The following is a 20,632-nucleotide window of genomic DNA, read 5'->3' on the forward strand; positions in this document are numbered from 1 at the left end:
TGGCACCTGGGGTGTGATGTCATGTATTTAGTGCGTGTTGGGTGTTTCAGCATAGGAAAGGAAGACCTTCCTCCCCATCACTGTTCCTGTTGACACGACAGGACCTGGTGTGTGATCCTGATGCTAGCTCGGGTTTGCCTCGTGCTTGCAGAAGGCAATGCAGTGATTCATGACGGTAGGTGTCACTGGAGTGCTGGGATATTTGTGCCGGCATGGCAGTCCAAGAGGCTCCTGGACAAGCTGTGACCTGCTTGTCTGGGATGCTCTGCCTGTGTCAAGGTACCATCATTGCTTGCAACTTTTTACTCGTGTAAAAGTAAAATACGGCATTTGCATGGCCCTTGATATAGCTCATTGTGCTGGACTTCTGGGGCCTGTGCTCCATTGGGTAGACTGTCCTGACACAGAGTGGCTCTAGGCAGTGAGGCCTGGGTCACAGACCCATGGACGAGAGGCACTTGATACAACTGGCTCACGAGTAGATGTGGTTCATGGGTGATGACTCCACCTGTGTGGGGAGGAGATGCCCCATATCAGGGTGCGTGTGGATACTCAGCAGAAACATGGTGATCCAGTTCATCTGTAGCTTCTCCCTGACTCCTAGTTGGAAGACCAGGTTTAAGGTTCCAGTGTGACCTCAAAACAAAGAAAAACTATCTGGAGGAGCCACAGGCCTGTTTGCACCCAGAAGGTACCGAGATGTGACTGCTGGAGATGAGTGGGCTCTGTGCACGGTGTCTTTGAAGGAGTGTGTTTTAGATGCAGGTCCAGTGCGAGCCTGCCCAGCTGCTGTGTGTGCTGGGTGGGAGCCTCCTGGCTGGCATATGGATCTTGGGAGGATGACCACTAGAGTGCAGTTGCTTCCTATGCCGGCATACGTGGCCTCCAGCCAGCTCTGTCTTCTCCCTTCCTGCAGACACACTGACAGCTTTGCTCACACACAATTTTCTCCCTCCTATGGGTCAGGAGTCTGACAGTTTCCCCTCTGGCTTTTGGAAGTGAAATAAGCTGACCCATCACCAAGAGTTGTGACCTGGAGTGGCGGCAGTCAGCCATAACCTGCAGGACTGTCAGCTGCTCAGGCCCAGGGTCCCTGTTTGGCTACAGACTCAGGACACCATGGTCTCTGCCCTCTGCGCACTCCAGTTGGAGATCTTGCCCAGCAGTATTTTTAAGATTTAAACTAAAGTCACAGCACCTTGAAAAGCACGAGTGGCCAGAGCTTCAGGGTCTCCACGTACAATCCGGGCCGCACAGAGCTGTTGGCGTCTCAGAGAGCCTTCCTCTGGCTCCCTGTGGAGTCAGGTGGGCCCTTGTCCCATTTTCTTCTCTGCTGAACACAGTATGCAGTCCAGAAGGTGGATGCTCCCTCTGCAGTCATCCTTTCTAATGTGTCCAGCATTAAGATCTCCTTCATTATGTTGCCTGTTGGTAACAGGAAACAGTGTCACGTTTCAGTCCACTGATTTGGATGTCTCATCTTTAGGGCCGTGCTCGAAAGTTGGGCTGGAGGGGTGGAGTTAAGTGGGTACTGGGAGGAGACCCAGGAGGCATGGGTTTGCCTTTGCCATCTGGATCCATACCTGCCTCCCTCCCGTGTGGTGGATGCTGAGGAGCAGGATGGCAGCGCCAGCGCAGAGGTGGTATTAGTGAGAAGAGATGCACAGCTGTCTCCCTGCAGCAGTGGAGTGCACAACAGGTAAGGTCGGCTGGCCACCTGAGAGCAGGAAGCCATGCTTCGTGACACCTTTGTCATGAAGGTCACCCTGTGTCCCAAGACCCAGGTGTTCCCCATTCTCATCTTCTCTGTAAGGAATTTCCCACGTGGAAACGCCATTTGTTGGTTGGGTGTGAGAAGCTCATAGAATTAGCAGGAAGCTAGAGTGTGTCTGCCCCGGCCACCACCAACACCTGAGGTGTGGCCCTCCACCTGCACCATGCCTCTGCCTTAATGGGACAGGGCCCTAGAGCCTGGATGAGGCAGCGGCCTTGTTCTCCATGTCACCATGATGCCATGACCTGTACACATGCAGCCAGGGTGGTCTCTGAACCTCTGGGGACTGCCTGACTTCTTTCTGGCCTCTTTCCCCTGCCTCAGCCCCAGCCGTGTGGGCAGCCACCCCGTGTCCTGGCCTTGGTCCTGAGCTGCATGCCCACCACCGTGGCTCACTCACTCTGCGCAGGTCTCTCCTCACCCAGCCTATTTGAAGTAACATCCCTTCTTTCCTTTTGTCCGTTCACCCCAGAGCATCAGCTCCAAGAAGAAATGATAAATGTCCCAGTACATTGTGATTCCGGGACTTAAATAAAATTATCAAAGAACTTCATGCAATGGATGAAAGTCAGTAGGAAGAGAACACAGAGTGTTGATACCATAGTGTAGGAAAAATCCTCAAACTCTGTGCAGTGGGCTAGGGATACTGAGGGAATCCTCTGCCAACATTTCTATCCTGCTGAGCACTGATATAGAGAAGTAGCCTTGCTTTTAGGTCCTGGGGGTTTTTTGTTGTTGTTGTTTGTTGTTTTGTTTTTTCTTTAATTCTGGAGATTGAACCGTGGGCCTCACACATGCTAAACATGTAATCTACTGAGCTACACCCCCAGCCCCATTCCAATATTGTTTAGACCTCTACTGCCAGTGTGTATGGAGCTGGGCAGTGCACACCAGGAGGCAGACGCTGGGGGCCCTGCAGGGACTGGGCTGTTGAAAGTGCAGGTATCTCAAGGGTGCAGGGAAATCCTGCTCTTTCCCCTTGAGTGAGCCTTTTGCAGGTTTCAGCATGGAGCTGGTGTGAAGAGAGACCCCTGGATGTCGACCACCTTTTTTTGGCTGGGTGTGCCTTGTGCTGAATTGTCAGCACAGTGCCGGCACCTCAGCAGCAGGCTTGAGTAAGCCTCCACCCATGCCTAGCCTCTGGCACCAGCCCAAAGCCTGACCCACACTGGTGCTCGATATTAGCTGTGCCATGGGCTCAGAGGTGAGTGACTACCTTACTCCTTCAGCACTCTGTGGACACCTGAATCACCCAGCTCTTACCACCCTAGCTTGGGAGGGTTCCACAGCTGGGGCCTGCCCCAATAAATTCATTTTAAAAACTGGTTACCCAGCAGCTTTGCTGTCTTCCCACCTGGCTAAGGATTTATCCCCAAGCTTGATTGAATCAGTACACAGCCCTGTGGGAACTTACTTCATCCCCAGTTTGTAGACAGGAACAGGGGCCCCCACTGCTCCAGAGCCTGCCCAAGGTCGCTGCTGGGCTGGCACATCCGGGGCCAGGATCCCCGCCAGGATTGGTCTCCTCCACAGCCCGGAAGTCCCAATGCCAATCCTGGGGGCTGCATTGTGGCCCAGCCCTTCCTGTGGGACTGTAGGGAGGTCCCAGCCAACCTCCCTGGTCTTCCTTGGTGGGGCGGGGACCCAAGCCCCAGGGCTACTGACAAACACCTTCTGGGAGGGCCAGACGGAAGTGCAGCGCGGCTGGGACTGACACGTGGACTTCTGCGGCGCTGCCTGGGAGGGAGGTGGAGGGCAGGGCACTGGGACACTGCTGTGCCCATGTTGTCCTAGCGCCCAGCCTGATGCAGCCACCCCCAGACGAGACCCGCAGAGATGCAGCTGAAAACGCCCAGTGGTCCAGGTGGGGCTGGGGCAGCTGCGGGGGAGGGGGTTGCCCAACACTTGGGGAGGGAGCGGAGATACTGCCACAGGACGTCCACTCAGGAGTGGGGAGTGCTGGAGTAGGGAGACTGTCCACCAGCCCTCTCCTGCCCCATTTCATTCCCCCAGTTCTAGCCCCTAGGACAGAGGACACAAGCATCCACCCATCAGGGGCTGCTCCTTCCCTCAGTCCCAGAACATGCCAAGTGGCCCCTGACCCTCCCAGCTGGTTATCCTGGGGGTGTTCCAGACGGGCAGTGTCCTCAGGACTGGATGGGTTGGGACTGCCTCCTGTGGAGGACCCCAGCTGAGGCTAATCCCTAGAATGTCTGTGCTAACTGGATGCCAGGCTGGGGCAAGCACCCACTGGCCTCTGTTCTGCAGAAGAAGCACTGTTCATCCTGTTTCCACTGTCCCTGGGCATATAGCACCCACAGAAACCAGGAGGGAGATGGTGGCAGCTTGAGCCAGCTGGCAAGAGAGTCTAAGTGGGAACCCCAAGAGGAACCCCACCCTGCTCTGGTTCTGTGGGCTGAGGCCCCTTGGTCAAGGCACCGGACCTGGGACTCAGCATCAGGCCTGGTGTATTCAAGAGCTGACCTGCCACCCAGCACCTCCAGTGTCCTTGGAACTTCTGGGAGGCAAGGCTGGGGGCCCAGGAGAGGACACAGCGCCACAGGGTTTGGCCGGAGGAGGAACCCAGAGGAGATGAGGAGGCAGATGAGCTCAGTCCTGTGCAGAGCCCACCCAGTTCCCAGCTTCCAGCTCCCAGGCAGGCTTGTCCACTGTGCTGCCATGAAGCCTGAGGATTAGTGCCACCAATGGACACAGTGAGGGTCAAAAGAAGCCCCCAGACTGAGGGTTTGTGAGAACATAGCTAGCCGGGATGTGGAGACCCCCGCTGGTCAATGCCAAGTCACAGACCTGCAAGCACCAACTAGAAGGGAAGGGCTGTACTTGGGTGTGCCAGCATTAGGGCTGCGGCCTGCCCCTAGGTCATGGCCTTCCTCCCCACCCTGTGTACCCAGGTGTCTCTGCCCAGTGCACTTGGCTCCTGAGGTGTGACCAGAGCCTGCAGAGTGTGCTGCAAATGTCACTGCAGGGTGTGACTCGGTGGCCCTGCCTGGCATTTGCATTGACTGCTTCCCTCCGTGCCTACCATGTTACTTGCTCCTTAGGCCTTTCTTGACTAGACGGTCGCAGAGAATCTGGAGTGGGGGGACTTCTGGGTCAGGGCCATCCACAACCCATGAGTGGGTTTTAATAATGGCAGTAGATGCTCCCTTGGTGCACGTGTCCCCTCCAAGAGCCCTCTGCCTGGCTGGGGAGTCGGGCCTCTTCAGCAGATCATGGGGCCAGGAGGGGTGGTACTGGGGTGCTTGCGGGCCCTTGGCTCCTGGTGTCCATACGTCAAGGGCCACTCTCCCACCCATGTGCTCAGCCACATATGCCGTCTGCGGAAGCAGGGCTTTAGACACTCACAGGAAGCACCTGCCACTCTGGGAGTCTCCACGGAGGCACAGGCCCCAAGTGGTGGGGGTAGGTGGACCTTTTCAGGCAAGTTCTGCTCCAAGTTCCTGTTCCTAACCAGCCCCCAGGCAGGATGGCCGATTCTGATCTTCTCAAACCAGTTGGAGGGGCCATATTTCTGCCTGAGGATACTCAGAGGCCCTGATCCCAGCAGACGCCATGTCGGGTATCATCAGACCTGGGCCCCAGGGGCCGCTTGTCACCTTGGGGGGAGCGTGGTGAAGCCTCCTGATCTTCTGGGAAGGGGTGGCCTCAGCCTGCACTGTCTTTCCCATAGCAGCGCTGGAGATGGCCCCTGGGGAGGCTGGAAAGGTTGGGATGCTGCCCACAGGTCCTCTGCAATCTCCTCCAGCGGATGCTCGACATCTCATCCAAGGGCTGCTGCTGGGCTCCCAGGGCTGACACCTGCCTCTCAGGAGGATGGAGCATGACTCTCCAGCTCCCCACCTCCTTCGCCATCTGAACCATCTGGTCATCTGGTCATCTCTATTCTGTTGACAGCTGTTCTCAGAGGCCTGTGCTGCCCTTTCCCAATGGATACCCTGCGGCACTGACTTTGATTCCTAGCATTTCCTTGGTGACTGTGTTGTCCCCATGGGCTTCCATCCAGCATCCTGGCCTTCATCCTTCCCCTCCCTCTGCTGGCCCTGAGGGGCTCTGGTCTCCACCCAGGCTTCCGGCACTTATGCTGGAACTCCAGCTGGGTCCCCACTGCCCCCCATCCTGCAGCAGCTGCTCTGAGTCCTATCCAACCTCCTACATGCCCCACTCTTAGAGGAAGTGCTTCCTTCTGCTTCCTAGGTGGCCCCAAGGACTCCCCGTTTGCCTCTCCAAGTGCCCCTGCTTATCACAGGTCCCACTGCACGAACCGTACTCAAATTCCTTCACGGGAAAGCCGAGTGTGTGTGTCAGGATCATTCTTAAGATGGTGCACAGAGTTCTCACGCTCCCTGCCACCAGTGTTCCCTTCCAGTACCTCCAGTCCCTCCCCTTCTCGAAGGAGATGTTGTTCACACAGAAGCGTCACCACCAGCCACTGCAGGCTCCTCTGGCTCCCTCAGCTTCTCCTTAGTGTCCCCACCTAGGGAACTGCCTTTCAGTCCTCACGCCTCCGAGGCTGCTCTTGGCTGTGGCTGCTCCTCCCGCCATCGGGACTGTCTCTAGGCGGACTGCGGTGCTCTTGGACTGTTGCTGCTGGTGTTTGGGGATGAATGTCTCACTGCTGGCTGAGGGTGTGGGGCCTCAGGAAGAGATGATGGGCTCCTCTTGTCGAGGCCTGTTGCTACTGAACCAGGACCAGTTTCCCCCAGGGCAGGAAACCCCTCACTGAACCAGTGGTAGAATCTACTCACCAGGCCAGGAGAGGGACAGCAAGTCTCAAGCTCACCTACCCGAGGGGCTGTCTGTGGGCTGAGGCTTGGGGAAAGGTGATCCAGCCCATCAGCTGCTGACCCTCCTGACCTGCTGTCTGTCAGAGGGTTCTCTCCACCTCTAAGACTGCTGATGTCAACCGAAGCAAGGGACAGTGGGCAAAGCAGGTTGAGTGGGGTTTATGTGGGTTCCTGCTGTCAGCAGGACTCACCCGGGTGGATGTTAACCTGTCCAACATTGCTTGCCCCCCCCACTGGTCCCCTGCGGGTCATCTGAGCCCCGCCTCACCACTCCCTTTATACCCCTCAGGCTCACCCCAAGCAGGTCACAAAGCTAGGCCTGCCGCCCCTGAGATGTGACCCTGGGCATCCAAGAATGTCCTCCAGCTTTCCTCTGGGCGGGCTGCCTGGCCCCAGGACTGGACACACAACTCGCCTCTCTTCTGCCCTGGAGACTCCACCAACGTCCCCAAGGCTCTTTGTGCTTACCCCACTGTGATAGTCATTGCCACCAATCCAGCCTGACCCTTCCTGAGCCCCTGCCTGGCATCTGACTCAAGGAGGCCCAGTCCTAGCTACTACCTCTGTTTCACAGCCCAGTGAAAAGTGGGGCCCCTTGCAGTCCCCACATCCAGGCCACACCAGGCCGGCGGACACTCCTGACTCTCAGTCTGTGCGTTCGCTCTCTTCCCAGCAGGGCCCATTTGTCTGCTCACCCCACAGGATGTGTCAGGATGGTGGGGTCACCCTGCAAAGTGTCAGGTAGAGACAGATACTCAGGAGGCCCCTCCCCGACTCTGCACTGCCCATTGGACCTTCCTCCTCTTGAACTCTGCTGCCTCTGGTGGGTCTGGATCTAGACCCCCATCGCCATCCTGGACCCCCTCCCGGTCAGATCAGCCCCAGCCAGGGTTTTTGTTTTTTTGGTTTCTACTGGTCACTTCAGCAACCAGGAGTCGGGTCTGCCTTCACTCTCAGGTGTCTGTGGGGCTGGCCCCGAGTGGCTTTTGGCAGTGTGGAGGGAGGAAAGGAGGACAGAAGGAAGGGAAGCGTGGACAGGAGGTGGGGCAGAGACACCGCCAGGGAGGATGTTTCTGGAGTCTCGCCCGCAGACCCCCCAAGCACTGGGCAAGGGTAGCTGCTTACTTGGCTCCTGAACAGTTTTTACTTCGTCACCTGCAGAGCTGGGACCTAGAGAGCGAGGACAGGGACTGCAGGTCGTGCTTGCTGCAGGCTGTAGGCAGGGCTGGAGTTCTAGAGGCCTGTGGCTCTGAGGGCCCCTGGCCTAGAGGTGGCAGTGGGGGCGGGGACTGCCGCTGGTGTCCCCCCAGAGGGCTCAGGTGCTAGTCATAGGAAGAGAGTTTCCCCAGAGGGGGAGAGCTGTCCCTGTCTTCTTCCCCAGCTCCTCTTCCTTGAAGCCCGGTGCCCCAGGACCATGAGGGCTGCCATCCTACCCACCTGGTCTGTCTGCAGGCTGGCTGCAGGCCCTGCAGTGTAGCCTCCTGCCTAGGCCCCTCCTTCCCTTCCTGCTGCCCCTCGCCCAGGCCAACCCAGGATGCCCCAGGTCACTGGAGGGGGCATGGGACTCGGCCTGACTTGGAAGACAGTCCAGTCTGCCAAGAGGCCTTCCTTTACCACCATGAGGAAATAAGAGATTTTATTTTGAACAACTTCAAACTTATAAAGAAGATGCCAAATTCCATCCAGAGACCTCAAGACTTTGTGGTCCAGTAGACCTGCCGGGGCCTCATATCTTGCCACCCGCCCGTTTGTTATCAGAACCTGGTGCACGGAGGGTACAGCTGGTCACCTCTTGCTACATACATGGTTGAATGATTGTCACCTCTTGCAGTCTTCAGTTGCTTCATGGCACACAGTGGCCAAGCCTGCCTGGGAGCTGGGAGCCGGGAACTGGGAGGGCTCTGCACAGAACTGAACTCATCTGCCTCCTCACCCGCTCCGGTTCCTGCTCTGGCCAAACCCTGTGGCGCTGTGTCCTCTCCTGGGCCCTCAGCCTTGCTTGCTCCAATGTCCTCTGCTGGGCAGGCCTGGAAGCTTCCTTGGGAAACCGCTGGGGGCTCCTTGCTGCTGTCTGGGATCCTCCTGTCACACCTCTGTGTCCCCGTGCCCAGCAGAGCGGCCCACTGCAGGTGGTTAGTTGTCAGGACTGCCTGGCCTGGCTGCCTTCCTGGGACCCTGTGGTCCCAAGGAGACCTGGGTACTGTGTGCATCCCTTCCTCCGTGCGGGTCCAGCTGCAGTCCTGGTGGTCGGCGGCACTGGCCCAGTGTTTATCTGGCCTGCTCCTACTGCAGGACATTGGGCATTCCCACTCTGCCATCATTCCCGGAACTGGCCTCTGCAGGGAGTGAGGGAAGGTGTGTGAGGACAGCTCCGTACTTGCCCAGTGCCTCCAGAGTTGTACCAGCCCCAATGCTTCCCCTGCTTGTGGCCACATCCCCCAAACTCAGGGGGTCTCTGAGCTCAAAGCTGCCTATGGGACCTCTCCAGAGCCAGACCCTCTGCTCCTGCCCTGCAGGCCTGAATGCCAGGTGTGGACGGGGACACTGCTCTTGGGCACCTGCCTACTCTACTGCGCCCGTGTCACTATGCCTGTCTGCACCGTTGCCATGAGCCAGGACTTTGGCTGGAATAAGAAGGAGGCCGGCATTGTGCTTAGCAGTTTCTTCTGGGGCTACTGCCTGACGCAGGTCGTGGGTGGCCACCTCGGGGACCGGTAACTGTCTTCCCTACTCCTCGTCACTCAGGCTGAAGGGGGCTGCTCCATGTGGGCTTCTCAAGGGGAGGTGGGCTAGCAGATCTTCTGTGTTCACAGGGAGGAAGGGCTCCTGGGCTAGGGCCTGGCAAAACAAAATTGGGGGAGAGGCCCTGTCCAGCATTCCAAGGAGCAGCTCTGGGGCTGGGCGTGGCTGTGGGGCTGCTCTTAGCTCTGGGCGCCTCCTGCTGGCGGGTTCATGGCAGTGCCCACTCCAGAGGACTCTCTGCACAGAGGTGGTGTGCTCAGCCTGCCTGCATGGCCACCCTGTCCTCCCCTCTTTGTGTCCACTCCAGCATCGGAGGTGAGAAGGTCATCCTGCTGTCTGCTTCCACCTGGGGCTCCATCACCATGGCCACCCCGCTGCTCGCCCACCTTGGCAGTGCCCACCTGGTCTCCATGGTCTTCTCCCGTGTCCTCATAGGCCTGCTCCAAGGTAGGGGTGCCTCTGGACACTTCCCTCCTGCTGCTGGCCTTCACCTCTGTCACCAGGCGGGTGGACAGGAGTGCCCATGTGTGCCTGCCTTCTGTCCTCTGCTGAAAGTCCTTTCGGTGGCCTCACATTGTCTGTGTGTATTGTCCATGGCGGAGGGGAAAGACTAGCAGCTCCTAACCCTGAGGCTCCCTGCCTCCAGGCCTCAAGCTCTGGAGAGGCCCCGCCCTGGGCCAATGGCTGACAGAGGAATGGGACCTGGCTCCTGAGCAATTGCATTCGGTGCTATGTTGAAAAGTTGGAAGGCACCCAGGTGATGACTCCTGGGTGCCACCCTCATGGACAATGATGACGCAGAGTGCACACTCTGCGCCTCCAGGCCAGGCCTAGGACCCTCTAGAAGCAGGGGTGTGGGTTGTGAGATGGCTTCCAAACTTCCAGGCCACTGAGGAGCCTGTGTTTAAAGGAATCCTAGGGGGAAATTCCGCCGTGGAGCTGTGGGGAGACTGCGTGTGGGAAAGGCCTTGTGTGCGAGGAGGAGCGGGAGAGGCTGGCGGGCTGAGGGCGGGTGTGTGCAGCTTGTCTGAGGTGGAGGGTGTGTGTGTCAGCAGGGGACCTGAGGGGCGGCCTGGGCTGCTGTCCTGGGACAGGCCTTGGAAGCAGAGGCTTGTCCTGCAGATAGCCTCTCCCACCCTGAGTCCTTTCCTCAGCCTCTTGGCTCCTTGGTTGGGACGAGTCAAGGAGGACAATGGACATCCTCTGACCTGGCTGTCCCTGCTGGCTCACTGGCCCTCACCAGAGGCCCTGCTGACCACATCCTCTGCTTATTCCAGGTGTGTACTTCCCTGCCCTGACCAGCCTGCTGTCACAGAGAGTTCGAGAGAGCGAGAGAGCCTTCACCTACAGCACTGTGGGGGCCGGCTCCCAGTTTGGGTAGGGCCTAGCTCCAACAGGGGCTCGGCGATGGGTGGCGGGCTGGGGGGCCTTGAAGGCTGTGCTGCCCGGAGGTGGCTCTGTGGCACTGGCTGCAGCTCCCCAGGCCTGTGCGGGCATCTCTGTGGCTCACAGTGAAGTGGGCTGTGGCTCTGGCCGTGGGCTGGGCCTGTGGTTGTGGGCTGGGCAGGTCCCTGCCCTGGGTGCCGTGGAGCCAGGGGTGTCCTGCCCTTTGTTGCCAGTCCCCCGGTGAGTCTGTGGGTGCAGCCCCGGGCCCTCAGATGTTCCTCCCTCGCCCACCCTCAAGCAGCTCCAGAGCCTTGTCCCGGAGAAGGGCTACTCGATGAGGGTGGACAGAGGCTTGTGGGCATGGGGCTCAGGCCCTCGGCTGCTGAATTCGGGGACAGGAATCAGAGAGCAGGGGTCCTGTGGAGGGACAGAGAACCCAGTGAGGTCCAAGTGTCAGATAAGCCCCTGGCTGGCCTCCACTTGGAAGTCACCTGGAGGGGCTTTGGTGGCTTCTGGGGCAGTGGAGGGTGGAGCAGAGGGCTCTGTGTGAAACCGCGGGGACAGGGGAGTGCTGTGGTCCCCAGGTGAGGTGCTGCCCCCTCTGCAGGCACAGATGGGGAGGTGGTGGGCTCCGGGAGGAGGCAGCTGGGCCTCAGGCCAGAGACCCCATATGCAGCAGGAACCATCCCTGATGCTGCCTTGGTGGGGAGGACTTCAGGGCACGGGGGTGGGCAAGGGAGGCCTGGGCTTGCCTGGGACCACAGGACCCTCAGGAGGAGGAGGCGGGGTCTGTCCTTAGAGCTCCTCCCAACACCCTGTGCTCTGCTGTGTGATGAAGAAAGAGCAGGGCACAGGCTCCGCTCCAGCTGCCCGGAGCCCGCTCTCTTCCCATGGCCCTTTTTAGTGTAGGCCAGTTGGAAGGCCTAGAAGCAAGAAATTAAAACAGCTCAGGTCCCACAGCAGTTGTCTCTGTGCCCTGTCCCCATGGCTGGTTCCCAGCGTCCCTTGCCCTGTGGCATAGTCTCTTCCAACACTTGGCACCCTTAGCAGAACACTCTGGGACTGTGCTCCAAGCACCTGTTCTCCAGGTGACAAAACCCACTCTTCTAGGGGCTCAGCTGGCATCAGGAATGTTCTCTGGTGTCTGTCTGTGGAGCCCAGCCGAGGTCATGGCCATGCTCCTCCCTGTCCCCCCAGGACGCTGGTGACTGGGGTCGTGGGATCCCTGCTCCTGGACTGGTGCGGCTGGCAGAGCGTCTTCTACTTCTCCGGTGGCCTCACCTTGCTTTGGGTGTGTTACGTGTACAGGTACCTGCTGAAAGAGAAAGGTACCGTGGCCACATGGGCGGGTGCCAGTGCCTCCTCTGCTCACAGCTGCTGGGCGGGGGGCATGCAGACTCCTCTAGCCTGGAGCCTGAGACAGAATGAGTTCTCAGCCCCCTCTGGCCACCAATTCAGTCCCCAAGCTCCATTTAGGGTAGGGCAGAGGGGGAGCCCTGCAGGCAAAGGCAGGGGGCTGGAGAAGGCAGCTTCAGCTGGCCCCAGGGCTCTGGCTGCACACTGAGCTGAGGAAGAGCCTCCTGGGGGAGGGTGTCAGGTCTGTGGCCTCTGGGACCACACCCACGCTGCCTCTAGGGATGATGTGGGGTTGCCCAGTCCTGGGGGCCACAGCTGTGCAACCACTTCTTCCCTCAGACCTCATCCTGGCCCTGGGGGTCCTGGCACAAGGCCTGCCCGTGGCCAGGCCCTCCAGAGTGCCCTGGAGACAGCTCTTCCGGAAGCCTTCTGTCTGGTGAGCTGGGGCTGGCGTGGCCAGGCAGAGAGTGGGGCAACAACCCTCATGGTGTGGGCCCGGCTGTGCCTGGAAGGGCACCCAGGGGCAGGGGTGCGGGTCTCACAGGCCCTGCCTGTGTGGGAAGGGGCTGGGGCAGGCTGGAGCCCTGAGCCTGTGTCCCACCCAGGGCGGCCATCTGCTCCCAGCTCTCCTCAGCCTGCTCCTTCTTCATCCTCCTCTCCTGGCTGCCCACCTTCTTCAAAGAGACCTTCCCCCATTCCAAGGTGGGTCACCCTGCCAGTGCTCACACAGGGCCAGAAGAGCTGCACAGCCTGCCCCTGCACCGCGGGTGGGCCCCTTGACTCTGGGCGGGTCGGCATCCTGTGGCTTGAGGCCGAGGCTGACTTTGTCCTTAGGAGGGGCAGGTGCTGGCTCGAGACCCTGAGGGCCGGTCCCTGTGGCAGTGGCAGCTTTCCAAGCCCATGACCTTGATCTGCTGCTTAGCAGACCCCACCCTCAGGGCAAGGCCATCTGTTGGTCTGTGGATGCCATTCTGGAAGGAAACCTGAGCAGGGCGAGATGGGGACCTGACCCCCTATATCCCCTGGCTTCTCCACTGAGGCTGTTGACCACCTCCTGTTCTGGTGACCCTGATGCCCTGGGCTGCCCATTCCAAGGGTAGGGGCTGGGTAGTAAGCAATTGGGTGGCGAGCCACTGTGGGCCTGGCACTCCTGGGGTGCCATGGGCCTGGTGGGCATGCTGGTAGAAGCTGCTCTCCTTCAGGCCCCTCTGCTCTGGGGCCCAGGATGTGGGGGTGAGCAGAGCTCTCCTGGCCAGCAGCGGCCTGGGGCAGCCATCCTGCCTGCCTCTCCTCCTTTCAATGTCTGCTGCCACTTGGCCACCGCTAAGGCCAAGCTCCTCCCTGCAGGGCTGGGTCTTCAACGTGGTGCCCTGGTTGGTGGCGATTCCTGCCAGTCTGTTCAGTGGGTTTCTCTCTGACCACCTCATCAGTCAGGGTGAGTCCTGGGGAGGGACGGGCCTTCAGGAGACCACCCTCAGGGGCCTCAGCCAGGGTGAGAGGCTCCCCTCTGGGGGTGCAGCTGCAGTGCTAGGGAGAGGCCAGACCCGCTGAGGACCACCTGTGATAGAGAGGGACTCTGGCCTCCAGAGCCAGCCAGGGAATGGGTGCAGCTGGGGGCTGGAGGAGCCTGGGGCAGCTGGTTTTCCCCAGAATCCCCATGAAGGCTGCAGCTGGGGAGCAGGGGAGGCCTGAGAGGGCCTTTGTGCACAGCACCTGTGGGCTCTGCCCGGGGGCCTGACCCTGGGGGGGGTGCCGGTGGGGTCAGAGGTCACAAGTTTTCCTCTTGCACCTTCCAGAGCTGGGGGTGGGGGCTCTGGGGCCAGCTGGAGTCCACCACACACTGGCCACACATGAAGCCCAGCAGCACGCTCATAGGTGCCCACGCACGTGCATGCTCACTCTCAGAACGTCAGTGTTTTCCCTCAGAACAAGGTGGTGCACACTGTGTGGGTAACTGAGGGGACGGGGAGAGCTTCGGGGACACCTTCACAGCTGCCCACGTGGCCCTCCTGGGCCTTGTGGGATCCTCTGGTGTGCACGTACTGTGCTGGCAATGACCAGCCTGCAGCCCCAAGGGCCACGCTGGCTGCCATCCCCCTCTCCACTGTCCTCTGGGTTGCCCAAGGCTAATGGGGCCACCTGCCTGTCTCCTTGCTCAGGTTATGGGACCATCACGGTGCGCAAGTCGATGCAGGTAGGAAGACCTTTCTAATGTTTTCCCTGGACATCACTGTTTAGTTCTCCTGGGACCTGAGGGTTATGACCCCCATTTGCCCGAATTCTGGGACCATGAAAACGTCCAGGTCGTGGGCTGGGCCAGCTACAACTGCTGCAGGGAAGGCACTTGGGGCCTTTGGTGCCCACAAGAGTGTGGACAGAGGTGACAGGACCCAGAATCAGCTGGTTTAGATGGAGGGCACTCTGGGGTCAGTGTTGGGGACTGACCTGAGACTCTTCTCTGATCTCTGAATGGGGTTCTCTGTGCCTTGGGGTCTGGGCACCTAGGTGAGGCTTGTGGCCTCTAGTCCACCAGTAGGCCAGCTGACCCGTGGAGGGCCCCTTCCAGATGTTCTCTGGGTGGGGGGCCCAACCCTGGAGGGCTTTTTGGGTCAGGCAGGCCAGGTTCAGGGCACTTGGGTGGCTGTGTGACCAGTTTTTGACCCTAAAGCCTGGATCCTTTGTCCCTCCTGGGATTGTGGGACCAACAAAACCAAGACAGAGCAAGAGGGAGTGGTCAAGCCTTTATTCTTGGCCAAGGTGGAGTGGGAACAAGCCTCAGGTCGACGACGCACCCGGGTTGAAGAGATGAGGGGCAAGGGCTCAGGAGAGCGGGTTCCCGTGTTTCCATCATCTGGAGGAGAGGAGGTCTGGGTCCTCTGGCAGCTCTGAGATCTGGCCAATCTCAGCCCCCTGTCGAGGGCCTCCTGGCCTTTAGGCTTCCTGCCTCAAAGGCCAGCAGGATTAGGGCAGGGTGGGAATTTAGCCGGGCGCCTGGGCAATGCAGGAGCCCGGCTGGTGGCACAGGACGGCTGTGGGCTGTGCTGCCCTGATGCCCTCACCCATACCACCTGCAGGAGCAGGGCTGGGTGGCACAGGACAGTTGCGGGCTGTGCTGCCCTGATGCCCTCACCCATACCACCTGCAGGAGCAGGGCTGGGTGGCACAGGACAGTTGCGGGCTGTGCTGCCCTGATGCCCTCACCCATACCACCTGCAGGAGCAGGGCTGGGTGGCACAGGACGGGCATGGGTGGGCTGTGCTGCCCTGATGCCCTCACCCATACCACCTGCAGGAGCAGGGCTGGGTGGCACAGGACGGGCATGGGTGGGCTGTGCTGTCCTGATGCCCTCACCCATACCACCTGCAGGAGCAGGGCTGGGTGGCACAGGACGGGCATGGGTGGGCTGTGCTGCCCTGATGCTCTCACCCACACCACCTGCAGGTGATGGGCCTCGGCCTGTCCAGCGTTTTCGCACTATGTCTGGGTCACACCTCGAGCTTCCTGAAGGCTGTGGTCTTTGCGTCTGCCTCCATTGGCCTCCAGACCTTCAACCACAGGTAAGGGAATGGCCCTCTATCCGAGCTGGCAACCTATGTCCCCAAATCTGACTTTTCCAATAACTTAAAAACGGCAAAGAAAGCACGCAAACACACAGAAGTACCTTTTCACAATCCAGGGATGGCTTGGTGACCTTAGGGGTCTGTGGAAAGAGAGCCACTGGAATTCTTTATTCTTATATAGGGGACCCACAAGGGGAGGTTCCATGGAACATTCTATCCCAAAGAGGGCAAAGGGGTAGGATTCCAAAGGAACAGGTGGGTGTAATTCAACCCCACCGGGTGACGCCCACCCCTGGAGCCACACCTTCCTTATCTGAGCTGGGGTAAAGCCCAATATATTGTGGGGTGCAATAACTGTTCAGCACCCCTTTACTCAGGACTTAAAGGTGTGCACATAGCTTCTGTCCAGAGTGGCTCCCGACATAAGGGACTGCTGCCCATGCACCAGTGGCTAGTGCTGTTGGGGGCAGCCCAAGCCTTGTATCCTGGCTCAGGGACCTGAGTGGTCTCATGAGTGACCTCGTGGACTGGCCGATCTGTGTATCCAGACAGTGGGGACCAAGCCCTGAGGGAGGGAGAGGACCAGCAGCAGTGGCCTGGGTGCCTGGACATGCTCTCAGTCTGCTGGGGTGGCGTCTAAACATGGCTGCCTCTGCCCTCACCCACCATCAGTGTCATTCAGATCAGTGGACAGCAGATGGGGTGCCTTTGTGCAGCCTGTCTCAGGTGGCTCCAAGGTTGAGTGTGGCCAGTGCCCCATGGGGAGGCCGCTCACCCGCCTCCTCTCCTGCTTCCCACAGTGGCATTTCCGTTAACATCCAGGACCTGGCCCCATCCTGTGCTGGATTTCTGTTTGGTGAGGACTTTGCGGAGTCCAGCTTCGCTCCACCTGTCTCCTGGCCAGAGAGCCACTCCCAGGCAGGCTGGGCAGGGCAGCCATGTGGCTATTCTCTGATGTCTTTTCTCTGGCCTGTTCCCAGGTGTGGCCAACACTGCAGGAGCCTTGGCAGGTGAGGGGTGGGCATCTACACCCAGAGGTCCTCCTGCCCTCTGGACTAGAGCCCACTAGGAAGCAAGCCCAGCAGCCGGCTGGCTTCCTTCTCCCCTGTCTGGCTGTCCAGTCCTGCAGGGTGGAGTGCAGCGTCCTGTGAGGGTCCCCACATCAGGGGAGGGCAGGAGCCTCAAACTGGCCCAGGCAAAGCACAGGGCTGCTTTCGAAGTATCCATTTGGCTCTGCTGATGGTGGGCAGCTCACAGGCCCCTGCCCTCCCCACCTGCCCCCAGGTATGCGTCCAGCCTGGCAGGTTAGGGCCCTTGATACCTCCTGGTCCCTCTGCCAAGTGCCTGGCTCATTCTCCAGGCAGCGCTTCCTGCCACTTGTCCTTTGCTCTGTTTCCCCTTGGAGGGACGGGGGCAGGGGGCCCATCGGGGTGATTGTTGGTTGTCTGCGGGGTTCCTATCCTCCAAGACCTCGGATTCTTAGCCTGGAAGGCTGTGCCCCCAGACCCCCCTGGGAGCCGGGGTGGCTGTGTGCCAGGCCCGGTCCACTCTCCTCGCCCACTCTGCCTGGCGCTCAGCCTGACTGTGCCTCTCTCGGGTCTAGGTGTGGTGGGCGTGTGCCTGGGTGGCTATCTGATCGAGGCCACAGGCTCCTGGACTTGTGTGTTCAACCTGGTAGCAGTCATCAGCAACTTGGGGCTGGGCACCTTCCTGGTGTTTGGACAGGCCCAGAGGGTGGACTTGAGCCCCGCCCATGAGGACCTCTAGCTCCCCGACTCCCCAGTCCCACCTGGATGCTGGCAGTTTTCGGGGACAAGTGGACCTCGTCCTCAGTGGTAGGAGCCGAGGAGGAAGACCATAGCAGGGCACCCAGGAGGAAGCAGAGAAGCTGGGGAGGGGCTCAGGCACCCCGTGGGCCTGGCCAGAACCGGGCTCACCTCTCTGAGCCTGTTTCCCTGCCTGCCTGTGGGCATGACCCTGCCCTCCTCACAGGGTCAGTGTGATCACTGCCTGTGGCTGGCTTGTCTGGGGGACACGGCTCTTCTGGCGGGCGCCCTGGTGCTGGGCCACGGGCACCCCACCTCCGTCCACCTAGCCTCATTCTCTGACAGCCGCTCTCAGGTGGAGCTGTGGACTGTGGCATATTCAGGAGGACCTGCTCCGTGCCAGAGCACCCTCCTGCCCCCTCCCCCCAGTCAGGACAATCAGCAGTGTCTACGGACCACCCCGTGTTCCAGGGAGCCCCTCTCCATGTTTCTGCTTCTCCCGGCAGCCCGCTGTCACCCCAGAGGGCTGGATGGGCAGCGTGCTAGAGAGGCCTTGCCCACCTCTGAGAGCCCCAGGGCCCCAGTTCCCTGATCCTGTGGATTTCGGTAGGACTGATGTCTCCTGTGTGGGCACCTGTGTGCCCCTCAGGCCCCGCGGGGACACCTCCTTGTCTTTCTACCTCCCTGTCAGCAGGAGGAGCTGGAGTTACCAGGAATCAGGAGTGGATTCTGTAAGACAGAATGCACAGAAAAGAAGCCACAGAAATGTGCGAAACCACACCAAGCCTTATTTAAAGGACTGATAAACGATTTAAAAAGAGGGTTTCTGTTTGACTTAACACCTCTCTTTTTACTAATGAGCACGTGATAAGATGTTGGGTGACCCATTCACGAGGAGACCTGTGAGGAGTCTGACCCAGCTCCGGGCAGTCCCCAGACGGAGGCCTCCTGGTCAGGAGCACTGGAATCCATGTGAGCACCAGAGCCTGGCCCTGCTTCAGCTGGTTCTCCTCTGCAGAACTGGGGACCTGCCGGGGTGGTGTGCATAGCTTTCTAGAGCCAGGAATCAGAGGTGTGCTAGGAAAGGACACAGAGACACTTCCCCGTGGTCTCCCAGTCCCATCAAGAGAATCTCGAGGGAGATTCTTGCTGTGAAACCAGTCGGCCTTCTTCAAGTGGGCCAAAGACTCGCAAGGTGGCGCGGGGGTGGGCTCTGCTGGAGGTTCCTGCGAACCTCAGGCGGGGCTTCTGGAAGTCTCCATGGCATGGGTCCTGAGGCTGGGAGCCAAGCCAAGAAACTCCTCACTTGCGGGCTCCAGAGCAGAGCCTCCACTGACCAGTCCCTCGCTCCCCTCTCCTGGGGTCACATGGCCGCTCTTCAGCCACCGCCTCAACCTCAGCACAGTTCCGCGGTGTCAAGCACATTCCCGTTGTGGTGTGACCATCACGCCACCCACCCACAGAGCCTTGTCATCTCGCAAAACAAGCTCGGTCCCTGCTAGACATTACTCCCAGGCTGCGGGCCCTGGCCCCGGGCCACTCCTGCCCATTCCACTCCTGTCTGGCTGGTGGCGACTCCTGCCAGTCTGTCCAGTGGGTCTCTCTGACCACCTCATCAGGGTGAGTCCTGGGCAGGGCAGGCTCGCTTCATGCTGCAGCAGGCCAGAATCTGGAGGCGCCACTTTGTCCCTCCTCTCCTCCCCCACTGATGGACCCCGGGCTGCTCCTGCCTCTGGGCTGGGTGGAGGCTGGGCAGTGAGTGTGGTGAGAAGTTAGTGCCCCACTTTGTGTCCACAGCTGACTGTGGAATCGGTGAGAGGGTGGTGTCCTTCTCATGGGTCTCAGTGCCTTGAGCTGCTGAAGCAGAGGCAGGCTGCCCTGTGTGGGTGGGGCTGCTGGTGGCCCTCAGGGGCTTAAACCCCAGAGATAATTTCTGGGTCTAACGGAGCTTTGGGGCCTGACCTCTGGGGAGGCCGGGAGAAGACACAGGCGAGTGTCCGACTGCCCCATACTGCTTTCCTGGACCCTCACCAGGCCTGTGTCCTGCTTCCCAAGGTGACGTGGAACCCTGGGCAGATGTCTGCTGGGAGGAAGGGCACAGGTGGCCAAGAGAGCAGCTCTCCCCACTCCGCAGGGAGATCCACACGTCTGCTCTCTGGCAGGCGGCCCCAGCAGGTTTGGGGAGGCCCCTCCACCCAACTGTGAGCCCTGGTGAAACCAGATCTGCTGTCAGTGGGGAGCCCCAACACAGCCAGTGGGCGTCCTGGTGGAATAGGTCATGACCCTGCCCCTGGGGGCCAGTCCCAGGTCCTGAAAGCAGCTGCTGGAGCTTGGAGGTCCCATGGTCATCCCTAGGAGGGCTGGACAGAGGGGTGGGGACTGGGTGGGCAGGGTGGCCTCTCAGGATGAGAAGGAGCGTGCATGGAGAGATCTGAGCAGAGCGTCCAGGCCCTAAGGTAGCCATTTGAGGAGGGGGCTAGGCAAAAAGGGCCATGGGGTACGAGGTGGTGGGACCTCCCAGGCAGTGTTCTGAGTGGGGCCAGCACAGGGGGGCCAGGCCAGGAGGCCCTCCCAGCCCTGCACTACACAGGCAGCCTCGACCTGCTGTCAGTGAGGGACTGTGGAGGCCAGTCCTCCATCCCGGGCTGACACTGGCCGCCTAGAGCCCGAGGCAGCTTCCTGGGCCGCCAGGGTGACTGGCCAGTCCAGGGGCTCTGGTCGGGGCCTGATGGAACCTGCCAGGCCAGGAGCTCCCAGGGCACCTGCTCTTAGACTCCACTTGGGAAGTGGGGATTATGTGAGCAGGTGTGGCCCGGACCTCCGACACAGCTGTTGTTGTTCCCCCTCTGGCTGACAGAGGGTGCCGTTGGACAGGACGTGCTGTCCTCTGGGCTCCAGTGTGGCTGACCCCACCTGGCCTCCCTGGACAGAGTGCCCAGTGGGTGCATAGAAGGGAGTGGGCAGAGAGAACTGTGAGCGATGACAGGGGAGAGTCGCGTCCACTTCACTGCGGGGCGGAGGAGAAGGTTACTGGAAGGGGCTGATGGGAGCCTGGGCCCTCTCACGGGGCTAGTGATGTGGGGGGGGGGTATGGGTCCCCCAGACCTGGCGGCATGATATCATTGCAGTCCAAGCCCCAGTCCATCTTCCTCCCCGCCAAGCTGGGCATGTGCCCTGGCCTATGGGGTTCACTCCCTGGTCATCCCCATCAAAGCCACAGGGCAGGGTGCTGGTGGGACCTAG

The 20,632-nt window shown here is 60.0% G+C and overlaps 1 protein-coding gene across 1 annotated transcript; it reads left to right on the forward strand.

Moving 5' to 3' along the window:
- Positions 1 to 3,490: 3,490 nt before the first annotated feature.
- Positions 3,491 to 18,169, forward strand: Slc17a9 (solute carrier family 17 member 9). The gene is made up of 14 exons (XM_076849243.2): positions 3,491 to 3,638; positions 9,096 to 9,293; positions 9,629 to 9,768; positions 10,599 to 10,698; positions 11,905 to 12,035; positions 12,403 to 12,499; positions 12,669 to 12,765; positions 13,411 to 13,498; positions 14,223 to 14,257; positions 15,505 to 15,620; positions 16,424 to 16,479; positions 16,604 to 16,633; positions 17,227 to 17,458; positions 18,081 to 18,169. Exons 1-13 carry the CDS (start codon positions 3,580 to 3,582, stop codon positions 17,388 to 17,390), a joined length of 1,311 nt encoding a protein of 436 aa, XP_076705358.1. The 5' UTR covers positions 3,491 to 3,579; the 3' UTR covers positions 17,391 to 17,458; positions 18,081 to 18,169.
- Positions 18,170 to 20,632: the final 2,463 nt, after the last annotated feature.

This window comes from Callospermophilus lateralis, chromosome 3 (assembly GCF_048772815.1).
Source record: "Callospermophilus lateralis isolate mCalLat2 chromosome 3, mCalLat2.hap1, whole genome shotgun sequence".
Taxonomy (NCBI): Eukaryota; Metazoa; Chordata; class Mammalia; order Rodentia; family Sciuridae; genus Callospermophilus; species Callospermophilus lateralis.

Excerpts from the sequence above, each read along its gene's own strand:
- Slc17a9 (XM_076849243.2), top strand. The coding sequence starts at position 3,580 with ATGCAGCCACCCCCAGACGAGACCCGCAGAGATGCAGCTGAAAACGCC. Across the intron at positions 12,766-13,410 it reads AGACCTTCCCCCATTCCAAG|GGCTGGGTCTTCAACGTGGT; the intron begins GTGGGTCACCCT and ends TCCTCCCTGCAG. Across the intron at positions 16,634-17,226 it reads CACTGCAGGAGCCTTGGCAG|GTGTGGTGGGCGTGTGCCTG; the intron begins GTGAGGGGTGGG and ends TCTCGGGTCTAG.